The sequence below is a fragment of the Lithobates pipiens genome, unplaced genomic scaffold (assembly GCF_037356315.1).
Source record: "Lithobates pipiens isolate NorthernLeopardFrog02 unplaced genomic scaffold, aLitPip1_a1.2 Scaffold_19, whole genome shotgun sequence".
Lineage (NCBI taxonomy): Eukaryota > Metazoa > Chordata > Amphibia > Anura > Ranidae > Lithobates > Lithobates pipiens.
The window spans coordinates 332,478,961-332,499,417 of NW_027507764.1; the positions used below are offsets into that span (position 1 = coordinate 332,478,961).

At 45.9% G+C, this 20,457-nt stretch overlaps 1 protein-coding gene across 4 annotated transcripts in view; it reads left to right on the forward strand.

Annotated features, from left to right (window-relative positions):
• The first annotated feature begins 617 nt into the window (after positions 1-617).
• RELCH (RAB11 binding and LisH domain, coiled-coil and HEAT repeat containing) overlaps positions 618-20,457 on the forward strand; it is a 208,430-nt gene continuing 188,590 nt past the window's right edge. For all 4 annotated transcript variants that reach the window (XM_077492057.1, XM_077492055.1, XM_077492056.1 and 1 more), the window contains exon 1: positions 618-1,180. In XM_077492057.1, the coding sequence (XP_077348183.1) occupies positions 640-1,180 (541 nt within the window). In that variant the 5' untranslated portion in view covers positions 618-639. The remainder of the gene's footprint in view (positions 1,181-20,457) is intronic.

A 20,457-nucleotide genomic window follows, 5' to 3' on the forward strand; every position in this document is an offset into this window, starting at 1 on the left:
GTCCTACATATATATATATATATATATATATATATATATATATATATATAGTGTAGGTAGGTAGTGTGGTAGGTGGGCTGTGTATTATGAACCATTCTCCATCCTCAGGGAGGTGTCCCCAGACACAGAGCCTGTCCTCCTCCCATGTAGTATATTGTCCTCCATATATATATATATATATATATATATATATAGTGTAGGTAGGTAGTGTGGTAGGTGGGCTGTGTATTATGAACCATTCTCCATCCTCAGGGAGGTGTCCCCAGACACAGAGCCTGTCCTCCTCCCATGTAGTATATTGTCCTCCATATATATATATATATATATATATATATATATATATATAGTGTAGGTAGGTAGTGTGGTAGGTGGGCTGTGTATTATGAACCATTCTCCATCCTCAGGGAGGTGTCCCCAGACACAGAGCCTGTCCTCCTCCCATGTAGTATATTGTCCTCCATATATACATATATATATATATATATATATATAGTGTAGGTAGGTAGTGTGGTAGGTGGGCTGTGTATTATGAACCATTCTCCATCCTCAGGGAGGTGTCCCCAGACACAGAGCCTGTCCTCCTCCCATGTAATATATTGTCCTTCTCGTCTCCTCCCCACATCTCCGCCTCATTACAAGATGGCGGCCCCTGCATCAGGCTCAGGCCCGGGCGGCTCCTCGGGTGTACCCGCCGGCTCCGCGGGCCCGGTAGGTCCCAGTACCAGTAGTAGCAGTGTGAACCCGTTCCTGAGCGATTCGGAGGAGGAGGAAGAAGAAGAAGAGGAGGAGGAGGAGGAGGAGGGTGAGGACGGAGATAACGAGGAGGAAGATGTGTCTCCATTGGACACCCGCCCAGGACTCCCGACCACCGGCCGCTATCCCGGGGATGACAGTGACCCGCCTTCCCTGCAGCTGGCCGGGGGGTCCCGGTATAATAACCTCCCGCTGTCCTGTGAGCCCGGCCGGGTACCCCTGGATACGGTGGCCGCTCAGCTACTGCGGGATCAGCTGCTGCTCACAGCCCTGGAACTGCACACCGAGCTGCTGGAGACCGGCCGGGAGCTGCCCCGCCTCCGGGATTACTTCTCCAACCCCGGCAACTTCGAGAGACCGACAACCACGGGGGCTCCACCCCCCACCGGCATCAACAACCCCAATACCGGGCCCGGGGGACAGCTGAGTGAGTGTGACAGGGGGGCGGGGCCGCCTGCGGGCTGTCATTATGTCAGCCAGTCTGATGCCTGATACAGGAAGCATTGCTGTATAGAGGAGATCATTGCCGGTCTGCCTATATAGAGGGGGGATCATTGCCGGTCTGCCTATATAGAGGGGGATCATTGCCGGTCTGCCTATATAGAGGGGGATCATTGCCGGTCTGCCTATATAGAGGGGGATCATTGCCGGTCTGCCTATATAGAGGGGGATCATTGCCGGTCTGCCTATATAGAGGGGGATCATTGCCGGTCTGCCTATATAGAGGGGGATCATTGCCGGTCTGCCTATATAGAGGGGGGATCATTGCCGGTGTTCTGCCGTATAGTGTCCGGCTATCAAATAGTGTCCGCCCCGTACTGCGCATGCGCAGTACAGAGCAGACAAAGCTTTGGAAAATCTCCAAAGCTGAACGGCGCCTGCGCCGTGAGTGGAGGTGGTAGCCCCACCATCCAAGAGGACATAGGGTTGTGAATATTAGAGGGCCCCTCGCGGGCGAGCTTTGCTCGCCACGCTTTGCTCGCCACGCTTCGGGCTCGGCATCACTGCGCTCGGCTCTTTTTTATTCCTACTCTATGTCCACTTGGATGGTGGGGCTAGAACCTGGACTCACGGCACAGGCGCCGTCCATCCTCTGCAATTTTTGGAATCTGTGTTGCTGTGTACTGCGCATGCGCAGTACGCAGCGGACACAATCAGATGGAGGACGTTATATGACAAGACACCGGTCTGCCTATATAGAGGGGATCATTGCCGGTCTGTCTACATAGAGGGGGGATCATTGCCGGTCTGTCTACATAGAGGGGGATCATTGCCGGTCTGTCTACATAGAGGGGGATCATTGCCGGTCTGTCTACATAGAGGGGGATCATTGCCGGTCTGTCTACATAGAGGGGGATCATTGCCGGTCGGTCTACATAGAGGGGGATCATTGCCGGTCTGTCTACATAGAGGGGGATCATTGCCGGTCTGTCTACATAGAGGGGGATCATTGCCGGTCTGTCTACATAGAGGGGGATTATTGCCGGTCTGTCTACATAGAGGGGGATCGTTGCCGGTCTGTCTACATAGAGGGGGATCGTTGCCGGTCTGTCTACATAGAGGGGGATCATTGCCGGTCTGTCTACATAGAGGGGGATCATTGCCGGTCTGTCTACATAGAGGGGGATCATTGCCGGTCTGTCTACATAGAGGGGGATCATTGCCGGTCTGTCTACATAGAGGGGGATCGTTGCCGGTCTGTCTACATAGAGGGGGATCGTTGCCGGTCTGTCTACATATGGAGGGGGATCGTTGCCGGTCTGCCTATATATGGAGGGGGATCGTTGCCGGTCTGCCTATATATGGAAGGGGATCGTTGCCGGTCTGCCTATATATGGAGGGGGATCGTTGCCGGTCTGCCTATATATGGAGGGGGATCGTTGCCGGTCTGCCTATATATGGAGGGGGATCGTTGCCGGTCTGCCTATATATGGAGGGGGATCGTTGCCGGTCTGCCTATATATAGAGGGGGATCGTTGCCGGTCTGCATGGAGGGAGGATTGTTGCTGACCTGCTGGTATGGGGGAAGGGGTCATTGCTGACCTGCTGGTATGGGGGGAGGGGTCATTGCTGACCTGCTTGTATAGAGGGGAGGGGGGTCATTGCTGACCTGCTTGTATAGAGGGGAGGGGGGTCGTTGCTGACCTGCTAGTATAGAGGGGAGGGGGGGTCGTTGCTGACCTGCTAGTATAGAGGGGAGGGGGGGTCGTTGCTGACCTGCTAGTATAGAGGGGAGGGGGGGTCGTTGCTGACCTGCTAGTATAGAGGGGAGGGGGGGTCGTTGCTGACCTGCTAGTATAGAGGGGAGGGGGGGTCGTTGCTGACCTGCTAGTATAGAGGGGAGGGGGGGTCGTTGCTGACCTGCTAGTATAGAGGGGAGGGGGGGTCGTTGCTGACCTGCTAGTATAGAGGGGAGGGGGGGTCGTTGCTGACCTGCTAGTATAGAGGGGAGGGGGGGTCGTTGCTGACCTGCTAGTATAGAGGGGAGGGGGGGTCGTTGCTGACCTGCTAGTATAGAGGGGAGGGGGGGTCGTTGCTGACCTGCTAGTATAGAGGGGAGGGGGGGTCGTTGCTGACCTGCTAGTATAGAGGGGAGGGGGGGTCGTTGCTGACCTGCTAGTATAGAGGGGAGGGGGGGTCGTTGCTGACCTGCTAGTATAGAGGGGAGGGGGGGTCGTTGCTGACCTGCTAGTATAGAGGGGAGGGGGGGTCGTTGCTGACCTGCTAGTATAGAGGGGAGGGGGGGTCGTTGCTGACCTGCTAGTATAGAGGGGAGGGGGGGTCGTTGCTGACCTGCTAGTATAGAGGGGAGGGGGGGTCGTTGCTGACCTGCTAGTATAGAGGGGAGGGGGGGTCGTTGCTGACCTGCTAGTATAGAGGGGAGGGGGGGTCGTTGCTGACCTGCTAGTATAGAGGGGAGGGGGGGTCGTTGCTGACCTGCTAGTATAGAGGGGAGGGGGGGTCGTTGCTGACCTGCTAGTATAGAGGGGAGGGGGGGTCGTTGCTGACCTGCTAGTATAGAGGGGAGGGGGGGTCGTTGCTGACCTGCTAGTATAGAGGGGAGGGGGGGTCGTTGCTGACCTGCTAGTATAGAGGGGAGGGGGGGTCGTTGCTGACCTGCTAGTATAGAGGGGAGGGGGGGTCGTTGCTGACCTGCTAGTATAGAGGGGAGGGGGGTCGTTGCTGACCTGCTAGTATAGAGGGGAGGGGGGTCGTTGCTTACCTGCTAGTATAGAGGGGGGGTCATTGATAACCTGACCTGCTTGTATGGAGGGGGGTTGTTATTGCTGACCTGCTTGTATGGGGCGAGGGTATCATTGCTAGCCTGCTTGTATGGAAGGGGGGGGGGGGGTCATTGCTGACCTGCTTGTATGGGGCGAGGGTATCATTGCTAGCCTGCTTGTATGGAAGGGGGGGGGGTCATTGCTGACCTGCTTGTATGGGGGGGGAGTCATTGCTGACCTGACCTGCTTGTATGGAGGGGGGTTGTTATTGCTGACTCGCTTATATGGGGCGAGGTTATCATTGCTTTCCTGCTGGAAATCATTGTTGGTGTGTGTGTTTGTGGTGGGAGTCATTGCTGGCCTCCCTGGGTGTCCCTTCACATATTAGTTATTCCTCATTCCTCTGTGTTATTAGGTAATAATAATGTGACACGTTCCGCAGTAGTTGTTCTGCACAGTAGCTATGTGCAGCGTTCTGTTGCTCTTGTTCCTGCTATTGTAGCAGTGCTGATGGGACGGCGCTCATTTTAACTTCTACACTGCATGCTTGCTGTATATTTGTGTTTACATTGGCTATACAGAAGGTACAATTTTCATGAAAAATACAAGCCTTGTGATCTATCAAAATGACCTATCACTAACATAGGCACAGAGTTGCATGTTTTGCAGCCAAAGGACAGTATACTACTGGCTAAGGGTACCCTAGGTCTACCTACCCAGGCTATCCATCATATGGGCTTCGATCCTTCGGCCAGGCACATCTGCGGTTCTTTTTATATAGCTACTTTGGGCTTGGTGCTGATGTCTGCTGTATACAGTATATCCATCTCACAGCAAATCTGCACCTTCACATCAAGCTGTAAATCACCTGTGGGTGCGGACACACACAGTCAGGCCTGAATTAGAACTGACATGCAAAGTCACAAAAACATGACGATTCCGATGTGTCCTATATAATCATTTAGGCATGGGAAGAAGAAGCAGCGAGGAGGTGCAACGTGCTATAAAATGTGTCACCTAATCCTAGTGCTTTATAATAGTCAGATTATCTATTTTTTTTTTTTCTGGCACCTTTCTGTTCACCTTTTTATAAGGTAGATATAAAACCTCACTGACTTTAATGACTGACGTATACAATATCTCTACAGTGCCCCACATGGAAATTTTAATATTTTTTTTTATATATAATTTTATTTTTTGTACCACTTTAGCGAACACTATTAAGAGACTTATTCAATTAATTAAATTTTTTTTTTAAATACATTTTATTATATATATATATATATATATATATATATATATATATATATATATATATATATATATATATATATATATATATATATAAAAAATTCTGTACCCATGTGATTGCTGGCAGGCTTTCTCCGCTGTGCTCAGCCGGACCTATGAGGAGGTCTCGAGCTGCTGAATTACTCTTTGCCATCACCGCTGGTCCAGGGACTTTCAGTCCCAGAATCCCATTACTTGATATATTGCAGTCCGCTTCTCAGTGATGTTTCCAGCCTCTGTCAATCAGTTTGGCAGGGCATTGCAGAGGGAATGAGGAAAATCGATTGGCCGCTTGACATATGCTGACAATGGGGAGACTACGGACAAACTGTGTGTTTAGCGTAGCGGCCTGTAAATCCATCTCTATAAGAATGCAAGGCAGACTGACAACGCTACTTCTAGATTACAGGCCGTGGGTGAGTGTTGTCACTCTACTTCAGATAAAGCTTTGACTGGCAGGATCTACAGAAACAAGGTAGCAGATGAGCAGGCCAAAGGAGAAAACCCCATAAGCCTAGGCAGGTGCAAGCGGCATGACATAAACTATTGTAGTTCTGGGGCCTATTCACACCATATGCATTGGGCAGACTTGCCTAATGTTTAGGACATAAGGCCAATTGCCTTGTCTATTACTCCAGTTCACACCACTGTGCTGTGGAGGTAAAAAGTAGAACGTCCTGTGTTTTTTTTTGCACAGTATGTTGTGACGCAATCCCACTACGGTGCATGAAGATGGATAAAATGTCATTTTGTGACATTTCAATAAAGTAAAAAAAACGTGCATTATGACAACCTTTTTTCGTCGAGCACACCAGCGGCATTATAATCTGTATGCTGCTGGTGTGAATAGGCCTTTACATATAACCTTTACTAGGCACAGGCTTTTTATTTTTTATTTTTTAAAGCTTTCTCTAAAAGAAGAAATAAAAAAAAGGTAGTAATGCAGCTTACCAGTCCTTAGATGTTGCAGCTGCATTGGTTTTCTTTTTTTTTTTGCATTCTTTTTCTTTTGTTTTAGCCCTGGTTCCCATTGCCATATCTTCAGATCTGACATTCCTGCGCGGCTTCATCGTGGCTTGCATATGACTTCTTTAACAGCAGTCGATGCATGTGGTGTTGAAGTCGCACCAAAGTAGTGCAGGAACCTTTTTCTAATTTGGAGCAACTTGAGTCACACCGATTAGGCTTGTTTCATTGCTGTTAATAGGACCCGACTTCTCATGCGACTTTGAACTCTCAAGTCGTATGACAAGTCACGGCAATGTGAACCGGGCTTAACCTGGTAATCCGGCCATTTTACTCCCTTCCTGTCCTAGGCTGACAACCGTACTGAGCAGCGCTTCACCCTAGAACAGGGAGTGTTAGGACTATATAACTCCCTTCCACTCTTCTCTATAATGGGGGAGGTGCTTTGTAGTTTGTCATCCACAGAGATAGCAGAAAGCACTGCTGATAACTTCCCCCTACTCTCTGCCTCTGGACTGTTATCAGCTCACATAATTTATGGAGGGATGAACAGCTACTTAATAATATGATACGCTTCCAGTTATATATTTGACGTCTTGGTGCCAAGTATACGCAAATATGCATTCTCTCGATGCCAAGAGGCCACATGTTTGCTTACCTAAAGTTATACCAACCTGTGCCAATAGCGCACTCATTGCACTCATTGTTACCAGTGCCCAGGGCAAAGATGCCAAACTGCGCCCCCCCCCCCCCCTTTATATGCAAGCATATGGGATCCTACTCCCATTAGTCATCTGCTTGTCCACAGGAGGATTTTTTTATTAAGAGTAGAGTCGTCACAAGAACTGAGGCTGGGCACAGTTGCCTGGTTCTCTACTGCTCTTCCCATTGCTCCCAGCGCTTGGCTAACGGAAGTGATGCCGCTATCGCTACTCCTGTCAGGCATACAGTCAGAATGGCTGTGCCTCCATCCCTGCAGTACACAACTGCACCCAGGGCAGCTGCCCCTCCTGCCCGCTCCTTGACCAAGTGTTCTGTCAAAAACTGTCCGGCCATCGGATAGTGTCTGCCCCGTACTGCGCAGGCGCAGCGCTTGCACAGTACATCGGAGAAAGAGACTCAGTCTCAGAAGGAGAACGGCGCCTACACACTGAGTCCAGATGCAAGCCCCACCATCCAAGTGGACATATGTTACCACATAGTAACAGGACCGCTCACCATGCTTCGCTCACCACGCTTCGGGCATGGCCTTGCTTCGCTCGGCTATTTTTTATTCTAACTCTGTCCACTTGGATGGTGGGGCTTGAACCTGGAATCACGGCGCAGGCACCGGTCATCTTCGGAGTCTTTCAGAATCTCCTTGTCCTCCGTACTGCGTAAGCGCAGTACAGGGTGGACACTATCCGATGGGGGACAGTATTCGACACATCACCGGCCCTGCTGGTGCCCAACAGAAAACTCCTAATTGCTATTTTGAGATCATGACCTTTCCAGTCATTTGATCACCGTGACAGCCAATTATAGTGGTCACATGATCATAAACACCACCCCGCCTCCCGCCATCATAAACCCAAGGCCTGGGAGGCGCTGGCGTTAAGGGGTTTACAGACCAAAAGGAATCAAATAAGATGTGTTATGTTTGAATTTACATTTACTTTAATGGTGCCCATACACTAGGTGAAAAATGGTTTGCAAATCTGTCATTTGGACAGTTCATTCGTTTTTCGTCTAGTTAATGGGCATAAATTGAAAATCAATTGTGATGTTTTTGCGCCAAAAAAACAAAGCAAAACTCTTGCTGAACAGACTATAAATTTAAAAGGTTAACATGTTCCTCCCCCGTTTTAAACGGTTGGTACTGCACATATGTGACCCAGAAGCAAAAAAACAAGAAACTGATTCATTTATGTTCGTTAAACAATTTATTGTTCGAAAGTCGGTCATTGCATGATGGCAATATTGTTCTCTCTCACGACTGTGTTCATTTTACGAAAAAGCGTTTGGATGATTTTTCAACTGGTGTATGGCTAGCATAAATTTCTGTGGTTTTCATGCTAGGACATATTTTGTGACCTCGAGAGGGCAGGACCTAAACCTATATTTTAGGAAATGTATAGAAAATGCGCTTGCTTTTCTTGTTTGTATTGTTCAATATTTTGGTATAGCGTGGTTTGGTGGTTTGTGTTTGCTCACAATTTTGCTGATTGTTATAGCACCTAATGTGTACTAAGCAGACCTTTCAGCTTGGTGTATAGTGATCCCTATGGGAACAGAAATAAAGGATTTGCCTTTACACAATGGGTTTCATGGTGCAGTCAGGATGTCATCCAGATCTTGGCTTTGCTATAGTAAAACTGGCCATACATGGTTTCGTTTTTTCTCATTCAGCCACAAGGCTGAATGTAAAAAACTAAACTGATCGTGTGTGTGTGTGTGTGTGTGTGTGTGTGTAAATATTTCCTGGTGCGCTATTGTATTGTAACAGCGGGGTGATTCCCCCCCCTCCTGTCAGAATGCACAGATCAGCTCTGCAGCCTATTGCCTGCAGCGCTGATCGAATGGCTTATATCCGACAGGGCAGTTGGACTTAACTCGAGTAGTCATTCAACTTCTGTTCAACCACAGTGGCCCCTGACAATGAGCCCAGACATGTTTGCAACACTCTACGTGCCCGCCAAGAAGCTGACACTCCGCATCGCTAATCACAAGTAGTGAGACATTTCCTGATCTGTGCAGCCACAGATCAGGAAATGTCTCGCTGCCTTGATTAGCACTGCGGAGTGTCAGGTTCCTGGCGGGTGCGGGCACACAGAGTTGTGAAGACGCAACTCCGTGTGAAGCAAGGCTTACTATTAAGAAAACGCATCATCAGTAGGGTAAAGCTAACCTGTCTCACGACGGTCTAAACCCAGCTCACGTTCCCTATTAGTGGGCGAACAATTCAGCGCTTGGTGAATTCTGCTTCAATGAGAGGAAGAGCCGACATCGAAGGATCAAGGCTCATCCTTTGTGGTCTCACATGGATCAAAATTTGTCTGGTTCATGCTGAGCGGTCTGAATTTAGATCAATGTATGGCCAGAAGGAGTGACTTGTATTCAACAAGTATGTAGGATTGGAGATGTCTTTTCAGACTTCACTAGCCACGTGTTACCAAAGACATGGTGGTGGGGGTGATGTAGTGGTCAGCAGAAAGAACCATGGTGCGCAATTGGGAACACGCTGTTTGAGACATCCAGAAGAGCTGGATAGCAGTAGCAATTATATTTCTTAAACAAAGAAAAACTCGCCACCCGCCTAAAAGGTACACGATAAAGGTCAAATTCACCTTTTTGGAGCCTGTTACATGCATATTTAGGGATTAACGTGTAATACGGTTCAGCACCTTCATCCACAGACCGGGTCCCCCCTCCTTGCGAAAGTAGGCAGGGGTTTCCTCTCCCAGCACCCACTGGCACATTTTAACCACTGCAGCCCCGGAAGGTTTTATCCCCTTAATGACCAGGCCATTTTGTGCGCTACTTTAACTGTCAATTTTGCAGTCATGCGACGCTGTACCCAAATACGATTGATGTCCCACACAGGTACCCCCCCCGAAAGGTGCCAAATGTGGCACCAGAGGGGGGAGGAAACAGATGAGCGGAGCTTCCACTTTTGGGTGGAACTCCGCTTTAACTGACACGTAATCGTAATGCACTGGTGGGGTTGAATTTTTATCAGGAATCCAGAATGTGTAAAGTATCTTGTGAATGTATAGTATAGTAGGTCAACATTAATAATAGAATACTGTCCTGTGTGTTTGGCTAACATTCCATTTGGGCGTGTGAAGTACTTTATCCTGTTGCATAAAGCTTGCATTCAGGAGTCTTTGTAGCATATTTATTTATTTTTATTCAGTGGACCTTCCTGTCATATGACTGTCATATGATCTTGACTAGGCATTCTTTTAGTTTGTCATATTTTTGTAGCCTGTGAACCCATTGTAATTGTAACGTCAAACACTCTTCTCCTTGTTTTATATTTCAGTAGTATAAAATCTGTCTTAAAGTGGTTGTAAAACCTTACAACACACTTTAACCTACAGGTAAGCTTAGATTAAGGCTTACCTGTAGGTCCAAGAAATATCTCCTAAACCTACACGGTTTAGGAGATATTTGCCAAAAGACAGGCGCGCATGCACACTGAGCGCGACACCGTCAATGGCGAATATGCGGCACGTGGCATCTCCCGTGCGCATGCGCGGGAGTGACGTAATCGCGGCTTCGCCGAATGACAGCGGCGGTGCTGCAAGATCCCACTGAGAAGATGGATGCGCCGGACTACAGGGGACAGCGGTGACTTGGCTGGCTCCTGTGTCAGGTAAGTGACACATAATGGGCTACTATGCAATGCACAGTAGTCCATTATGCTTTGCCTTTGCAGGGAATGAAAGCGGAAGTAAACCCATTAGGGTTTACTTCCTCTCTAAGCCCTTTACACACTAGTAGGGGTTTTTTTTTATTTATTTTTTGTTCAACCCAGTGGACTGAATGAAAAAAACTGACAGCTCAGGAGGAGCCACTGTGCTAACTATCTGACTTTAGTACAGCAATCTCCCCTGCTGTGCTATTGTGTTCTGACAGGGGACGGCCCCCCAGCAGAACACTCCTGTCAGCACTTTCAGTCATTGGTTGTCAGTCAGGAGCTGATCAGCAGACCTTTTTTGGTCATTCCCCTTTCACAGAAGCCTACTCAGCTGCAGTACACACAGGCCGAATATCAGCTGGTTTCCATTTGCATTTGGTCTGTGTGTACTTTAAAAGGCCCCTTGCACACGGACGATCCGTTCAGGTCTGCCTGTCAGTTTTTTTTGTTTTTAGGGGGACCTGAACGGACACTCCATAGAGGTCTATGGAGGGATGAATGTCAGCGGTGGTTGACCTCCGATCCGAAAAACTGTGACGGAGGAAAAACCTATTTTTCCATCAGTCATCGGATCGGGTGACGACTGACTCTACGGTCCGTCGTCATCCGATCTCCCCCCATAGGGGAGAGTGGCACGCTGACAGGTCGGTCCCTCCACAGTGTGCAGAGACAGACCTGTCTCGACGGAGCGATCCCATGCTGAGCAGAGCGGGCTCCTTACATGGACACATCCGTGTGAAGGAGCCCTATAGTCCATGTTTTACCCCCAAAAAATTATATATTTGCATGGAAAAAAGTGCTTTTACATTTTTTTGCAAATGAGCATGCAAAGAAATGGATTGCAGAAGCAAAGCCATGCTCCCTGTCAGTACACCATCATGCCCCCCTCTGACTGCATTTGGTAATTTCAGTGAAAGTTAACCCTTCCCAACATGGGTGGTTGACATTTGGTGTCCTGACCACCAGTGTAGGGGGAGAGGGTTAACTTTCACCCCCCCCATGGGTCATTATTTACCTGATACTTATACTGTGGGCTGAGATTATTCTGCTGTCGAACTGGTGCCCAACAGCTTATGGGCAGAATGTGGGCACAGGGATCTAGGGGATGATAGATAAGGTAATATATATACATTAGAGCTGCATGATTAATCACCATGTCGATTCAACCCCCCTCATGTTCTTAATTTGGCATTTCAACGATTCTATGTAAACAGCGCAGAGCTGTTCTCTGCTCAGAGCTGTCAAAACAAAAACAAAAAAAAAGCTGGCAAATTTTTATCAACACTGATCAGCATTAAGAGATCGAGGAGAGATACAATGTATCATTTTGGTTCTTTTAGAGATCAAAGGGCTAAACTTCTGTCTGTAAATGAGGTCAGTTTTAACACTTATGCCCTGTACACACGATCAGACTTTCCGACGTAAAATGTGCGATCGGATCTTGTCGGAAAATCCGATCGTGTGTGTGGGCTCCATTGCACTTTTTCCATCGGAATTTCCGACACGCAAAGTTTGAGAGCAGGGTCTAAAATTTTTCTGACAACAAAATCCGATCATTTAAATAACCGATCGTGTGCAGACAATTCCGATGGACAAAGTGCCACGCATTCTCTGAATAAATTACGAGACAAAAGCTATTGGCTACTGGCCCGTTTATAGTCCCGTCATACGTGTTCTACGTCACTGCGTTGTGAACGATCGGATTTTCTGACAACTTTGTGGGACCGTGTGTATGCAACACAAGTTTGGGCCAAATTTTGTGTACAGGGCATTAGACTAGACCCCTTCCACTTGGGGCAGATCCGTTTAGCGGAATCCGCCTGCTCAGCAGGAGATCGCTCTGTTGATCTCTGCTGAGCCGGCGAATGACCGTCTTTGCCCTTTTTTTTTTTTTTTTGCAGAGTCACACAGGACCCCTGATGATCACATGAAGGGGTCCTGAGTGACTCCAAAGCGTTGCACCCTCCTGTGTGATGTGATCATACGTCAATAAAGCTGTTTGGACAACTTAAAGATCCGTGGTGTGCTGGCAAATGTACTCTTTTCCACTGTCGTCACCCTGAGTTGTGGGCTGGTCCTCTGTGACCTCACATACTATGCATGGCTTCTGGTCCTGTATTGTACAGGATGACATCAGAGAGCTGCAACAGGTCCGGAACAAAGACAATAAGATCAAGCCGTGTACACGATCATCCAGTTGTGCTATCAAAAATCCTGTTGGGATTTTTTTTTTGTTCTTTGTGTGTTTTTTTTTTTTTTTTTTTGCTTTATCTAATTTTGCTGTTAGGTTCAGTTCAGATGGGATTTTGACTCTGTTTGCAGTGTGATCATGTAATGCAACTTTGATTGCCTTTTTGAATATGGTTTGCATAGTCTTTGGGACCAAATCGCACCAAAGTAGCACAGGACCCAGTCTCAAAATTGCTTTGCAGCAATGAGGCATCGACGTGAACAGGAAGCAATGTTATTTCCATTGTCATGTGACTCGGTGAAACCCAAATCGCATCTGTGTGAACCAGGTCTTTTTTTTTTTTTTCTTTGCAAAGTAAATAACCTCTATTCCTTTAGTAAGCGATCCCAATGCGGTCTGCTTTCACAGTATATTTCTCCATTCAGCTTGTGGCCTGATTGTTTCTACTTTTCCACCTTCAGCATTTTACAGCAGTTGATATCTAAAGATTGAATCTGCTATTAAAAAACAGAAAAAAGAAATGCTGAACTATGCACATTTTCTTTTCTTTTTTTTCTCAGTATCGAGATTAACCCCTTGTCTGTTTCCACAGTGAAGAAGCCCATTGGTTGTGCCTAGTGAAAATGGGACAAAAGTCTGCAAGAGGTTAATGTCAGGCTAATTTATAATTTTTCTTGTGTGAGCAAAATTGGCTTTGTTTTGTGACCAAGGCATACTAAACCTCAGAGATCCCCATCTTTTTCTGCACATTTGTTAGATTTAAATATATTCTGTAAACGACTTAGTGCCGCTGAAACCTGTGATCTAGTTCTGGGTATGTGAGAGAAGGGACACCCTCATCATCCCACTATGTAATATTCAGTGTCTATTGTCACAGTGTTGTCACACGGAGGTCCTAAGCCCCTCCTTGTGCAATCTAGTGTTACATTTTTAGGATAGCGGAGAGCTGTCACATGGAAGTGTGGCTTCTCAATTTTCCTTTTGTAAATACTGACGTTCTAAATAGCCAATTTACACAACATTATCTGGGTGGGCACAGAATTCTAACCCTCCAGTGGACCACCATCCCTTAATAATAATAATAATAATATTATATAATATTATTATATAATAATATTATTCAGAATTTATCTAGTGCCAACAGTTTGCACAGAGTTTTACAACCCGAGGGCAGACAGTACAGTTACAATACAATTTTTAATACAGGAGTAAGGAGAGGGCCCTGTTTGTTATAGCTTACAATCTAAAAGGGAGAGTCTAATGATACAAAAAAGGTAATGACTGTGGGGGATGAGCTGATGGAGACAATAAAAGTACAGTTAGGTGGAGGCTGGATCGGCTTCTCTAAAGTTTTCTGGGATCGCCTAAAAGTGGATGGCGTTTGGTAGGGAATTCCATAGGCTGGGAGAGGCTCGGGAGGTCCTGGAGGCAAACCAGGTAGAAGGGAGAGAGCAGGAGGTCTTAGCCCTTGTACACACGGTTAGACATTCCGACAACAAAATCCGTGTTGCATACACACGTTCGGACAAAGTTCCGATCGTATGTAACGTGATGACGTTATTTCGTTAGGACGGGACTACGTTCAGGCTAGTAGCCAATAGCTTTGGTCTAGGAATTTGATCTGAGCATGTGTGGCACTTTGTCTGATCGGAATTCTCTACACACGATCGGACAAAGTCCGATCGGATCATGTTGTCGGAAAGTTTTATAGCCCAGCTCTAAAACTTTGTCCGTTGGTTGTTCCGACGGAAACAGTCCGATGGAGCCCACACACAGTCGGATTATCCGACAACACAGTCCGATCGGACATTATCCGTTGGAATGTCCGACCGTGTGTACAAGGGCTAAGGAGGAACAAAGAGAACGATTTGGTTGGTATTTCGAGACTAGGATAGTCATGTACTTGGGGCCAAGTTGTAGATGTCTTTGTAAGTTATTGTTAGTATTTTGATTTTAATTTGTAGGGTGAGTGGCAGCCAATGGAGGGATTGGCAGAGAGGGGTGACAGACGCTGAGTGGTTTGTAAAGTGGATGAGTCTGGAAGCAGTATTCATAATAGACTAAAGGGGGGATAGTCTATTTAAAGGTAAGCCAACGAGGATGGATTTGCATTAGTCTATGCGGGAGATGAACAGGGAGTGAATTAGAAGCTTAGCGGTGTCATTGGTTGGGAAGGGACGTATTTTGGAGATGTTGAGGCAGCAAGCTTTGGAAAATGATTGAATGTGGGGCCCAAAAAGTTCAGGACTACATCTAGCACTCTGGCATGTGGGGATGGGTAGATGTTTGGGACATTGATCTTGACAGAGACGTCAGGAAGGGGCATGTGAGGGAGGATATATGAGCTCATTTTGGATAGATTGAGTTTGAAGAAATGGTGTGACATCCAGGCTGCTATGTCTGTTTTTACTTTAGTGAAGAGTGAGAAGACTAATGGAGTAAGCTGCAGGGTGGAGAGATGGATTTGAGGCTATCAGCTGACCCAGGTAGGTGATGTAAATCAAAAATTGGAGAGGTCCAATAACAGAACCTTGGGGGACGCCAATGGAGAAAGGAAGATGAGAGGAGGAAGTAGAATTGTAAGTGACACTGAAGGTGCGGTGGGATAGGTAGGATGAGAGCCAGCGAAGAGCACAGTCATGGAGACCGAGTGAGGTGTGGACATTTTTTTTTTGTTGTGTGTTTGTTTTTTTTGTTTTTTTTGAGGAGGGGCTGGTCAACTGCATCAAAGGCAGCCAAAAGGTCTAAACGTAGGAGTTCAGAATAGTGTCCATTGGATTTTGCTGTTAGTAAGTGGTTTGTGAGCTTTAGGAGAGCAGTTTCTGTGGGCTATTGATGGTGAAATCCAGACAGAAGTACAAACCTACAGCTGTAGTCAGCCTGACACACATTCTGCTTGTAAATAACAACCCACTAAGCTGTCGGTTACAGAGCCGTCCCCTCTGCACAGCTCCAAAGCGGCTGTCACTTTACCTGGCATTCAGTGATGCGCTATGCTGTGCCGCGGGCAGGAGATAATTACTGTGCAGGCACCAGGCATCTTCATGACACAGATTTGTCATTTCAAACCTGCTGGCTGCTCCACAAGTTAGAATTGAGGAACGGAGGTCACCTGACTGAGATCTGTCAAAGTTATAATAAAAAAATAAGCTAATGATGCATATGCTGAATCTAATTTGATATGCATAGTTTTATAATCGAACTAGATGAAAAAACAGTGCTTGCAAAAACCTGCGTTTTTATATATTTTTTCATATCATTGTTTCCTAAAGTGACAGTAAGGTCTCATTCCCATGGTCGTAACGTAACAACATAAATGTAAAAAAAAAAAATACTGATCATTAGGATAAGGAATAAACGTTTACGCCTAATCAGTAAATGGATAAAAAAAATTTAAAAATTCTCAGTGGCATGAAGAACTTGTATACGCATGTCCTCAGATGCAGATTTTTGATTTTGTCTTACAAATCTTGTCTGCGACTCATTTTTAGGCTGTGTGACTGTCTCTCTATTGAAAACAATGCAGCTGCTTTCAGATACGTAAATTTAAAAAATGCTTTTTTTTTTTTTTTTTTTTTTTACAGCCACGTAGAACTGCATGATTCTGAATAAAATGAGCATCATGATTATGTTTTTAGCTTAGCAGAAATCTCACGATACTTTTACAATTCTCAGTATAACTGTAACATCTTTCACCGCTGCGCAAATACAATGACCTAAAATAGTGCAACAACCTCCACTTTATTGTCTAGGGTCCCTGCTAAAAAAATAAAATATATGAAAAGTTTGGGGGTTCTAAGTAATTTTCTAATACATCTAGCTACATCCCCAGTTATAAGAGGGTGTGCACACTTATGCAGCCATATTAGTTTCGTTTTTTATTTTTACTTTCTTCCACCTAAAGGAATTCAGTTTGTTGTTCAACTGAGTTGTACAGTTTATAGGTCACATTAAAAGGTGAAAAAAAGTTCTAAAATTCTTTGTCTCATTTTTTACATCACAGAAACCATTTTAACATGGGTGTGTAGACTCTTTATATCCACTTTGTGGATTTATCCAATTAGTTTTTCAATGGGTTGACAATGTACTACAATGACCAGAAAAAACACTTTTTTTTTTTTGCAAAGCTGCTAAATGAAGAAAATATTCACATCTGTGCACTGTGATACCTATGCAGCATAAGGCTGCTTTCACACTGGGGCGGTATTCAGGCGTTCCAGCGCTAAAAATAGCGCCTGTGTAGCGCCTGAAAAAAACCGGCCCCTTTCACTCCAGTGTTAAAGCCGGAGGGCTTTCACACTGGAGCGATGCGCTGGCAGGACGGTGAAAAAAGTCCTGCTAGCCGCATCTTTGGAGCGGTGAAGGAGCGGTGTATTCACCGCTCCTAAACCGCTCCTACCCATTGAAATCAATGGGACACCGCGGCAATACCGCCGGCAAAGCGCCGCTGCAGCGGCGCTTTGCGGGCGGGTTTAACCCTTTTTCGGCCGCTAGCGGGGGTTAAAACCACCCCGCTAGCGCCCGCAGACCGCCGCTAAAACGACGGTAAAGCGCCACTAAAAATAGTGGCACTTTACCGCCGACGCTGCTCCCGTCCCAGTGTGAAAGCAGCCTTAGTGTGTGTGTGTGTGTGTGTGTGTGTATGTATGTATATGTGTGTGTGTGTGTGTGTGTGTGTGTGTGTGTGTGTGTATATATATATATATATATATATATATATATATATATATATATAAAAAAATTATTTATTTATTTATTTTTTTTCTCTGTCTATCTATCTAGTACAGACCAAAAGTTTTGACACACCTTCTCATTCAAAGAGTTTTCTTTATTTTCATGACTATGAAAATTGTAGATTCACACTGAAGGCATCAAAACTATGAATTAACACATGTGGAATTGTATACTGAACAAAAAAGTGTGAAACAACTGAAAATATGTCTTATATTCTAGGTTCTTCAAAGTAGCCACCTTTTGCTTTGATTACTGCTCCGCACACTCTTGGCATTCTGTTGATGAGCTTCAAGAGGTAGTCACCTGAAATGTTTTCACTTCATAGGTGTGCCCTTTCAGGTTTAATAAGTGGGATTTCAAGCCTCATAAATGGGGTTGGGACCATCAGTTGTGTTGTGCAGGAGGTGGATACAGTACACAGCTGATAGTCCTACTGAATAGACTGTTAGCTGCTTTTTTTCTTGCCATAATACAAATTCTAAGTAAAGAAAAACGAGTGGCCATCGTTACTTTAAGAAATGAAGGTCAGTCAGTCCGAACAATTGGGAAAACTTTGAAAGTGTCCCCAAGTGCAGTGGCAAAAACCATCAAGCGCTACAAAGAAACTGGCTCACATGAGGACCGCCCCAGGAAAGGAAGACCAATAGTCACCTCTGCTGTGGACGATAAGTTCATCCGAGTCACCAGCCTCAGAAATCGCAGGTTAACAGCAGCTCAGATTAGAGAACAGGTCAATGCCACACATAGTTCTAGCAGCAGACATATCTCTAGAACAACTGTTAAGAGGAGACTGTGTGAATCAGGCCTTCATGGTAAAATAGCTGCTAGGAAACCACTGCTGAGGACAGGCAACAAGCAGAAGTGACTTGTTTGGGCTAAAGAACACAAGGAATGGACATTAGACTAGTGGAAATCTGTGCTTTGGTCTGATGAGTCCAAGTTTGAGATCTTTGGTTCCAACCATTGTGTCTTTGTGCGACGCAGAAGAGGTGAACAGATGGACTCTACATGCCTGGTTCCCACCGTGAAGCATGGAGGAGGAGGTGTGATGGTGTGGGGGTGCTTTGTGGTGACACTGTTGGGGATTTATTCAAAATTGAAGGCATGCTGAACCAGCATGGCTACCACAGCATCTTGCAGCGGCATGCTATTCCATCCGGTTTGCGTTTAGTTGGACCATCATTTATTTTTCAACAGGACAATGACCCCTAACACACCTCCAGGCTGTGTAAGGGCTATTTGACCAAGAAGGAGAGTGATGGGGTGCTGCACCAGATGACCTGGCCTCCACAGTCACCGGACCTGAACCCAATGGAGATGGTTTGGGGTGAGCTGGACCGCAGAGTGAAGGCAAAAGGGCCAACAAGTGCTAAGCATCTCTGGGAACTCCTTCAAGACTGTTGGAAAGCCATTTCCGGTGGCTACCTCTTGAAACTCATCAACAGAATGCCAAGAGTGTGCGGAGCAGTAATCAAAGCAAAGGGTGGCTACTTTGAAGACCCTAGAATATAAGACATATTTTCAGTTGTTTCACACTTTTTTGTTCAGTATATAATTCCACATGTGTTAATTCATAGTTTTGATACCTTCAGTGTGAATCTACAATTTTCATAGTCATGAAAATAAAGAAAACTCTTTGAATGAGAAGGTGTGTCCAAACTTTTGGTCTGTAAAGTGTATACGTGTATATATGTGTGTGTATGTATATGTATGTATGTGTGTGTGTGTGTATATATAATATTTCATACTAGCTCATTATGGAATACTCACTTGAGATCGAAGCCCTCACAGCCGCCCCAGCACACTGCTCTGCCCGGGCAACATGTCTCCCGTCATTTCTGGGTTTTGCAGGATCCAGTGCTGTGATTGGCCGGAGTTGCGATGACGTCACTTCCACGCATGCGCCGCAGGTAACGGCACGTCAGCTGGAGCAACAGCACGACTGAGCCGTTGCTTTAGTGCTCATGTACCGATGATGTTGGCGCATGCTGATACAGGGGATATCTCCTCAACCATGCGAGTTTAGGAGATATATGGGGTGGCTACAGGTAAGCCTTATTATGGCCTTACCTGTAGTAAAAAGTGGTTTGTAAGGGTTTACAACCACTTTAAACTGCCTTCTGTGCAGTGCACGTGCCACATGAATTGCAGTACTGTATGCATTATCACTGAACACCTTTAGAGTTCTTGTGTCAGTACAGTACTGATTTTTGCATGTTTCTCATGGTAGTAAAGGGGTCCCTGTGGATATGTTTATAATTGTGTCTGTACAGTACTGATTTTGTCTTCTATTGTCATTACAGTGCTAATTATGTTTCTGTGAACATATTTGTGGTTATGTCAGTCCATTTGATTATGTTTCTGCAAACATGCTTTTGCTTGTGATTGTGTTAGTGTGGTTATGTTATTGCAAGTTATTTTGTTCTGTACACGGTGTATATATTAAGAGGGCGTAATCCGCCATAGTATGCATTAGTGTATGAGGAGGGATGGAATTGTATTGTAATGGCTCCACCTTCCAAGTCAGCCAGCCTCAGGCATGTCATGCCGTAACCCCTCTGTTAGACTTGAGATGTAGGAAAACTCGCATCTATGATAACGAGGTCACAGTACGAAAGAATACGGCTTCAGCCTGACTTCTCCAGAAGCCACCTCCCAATGTATGCATTTTACCTTCCCACAGGCTTGGTTATTATTATTATTACTATACAGAATTTTGTATAGCGCCAACAGTTTATGCAGCACTTTAAAACTTGAGGGTAAACAGTACAAATACAAGATACTTTTTAATACAGTAGGAATCATAGGGCCCTGCTCCTTAGCACTTACAATCTAAGAGGGAAGGTTAAGAGATACAAGCAGTATTAACTTTGGGGGATGTGCTAATGGAGAAGATG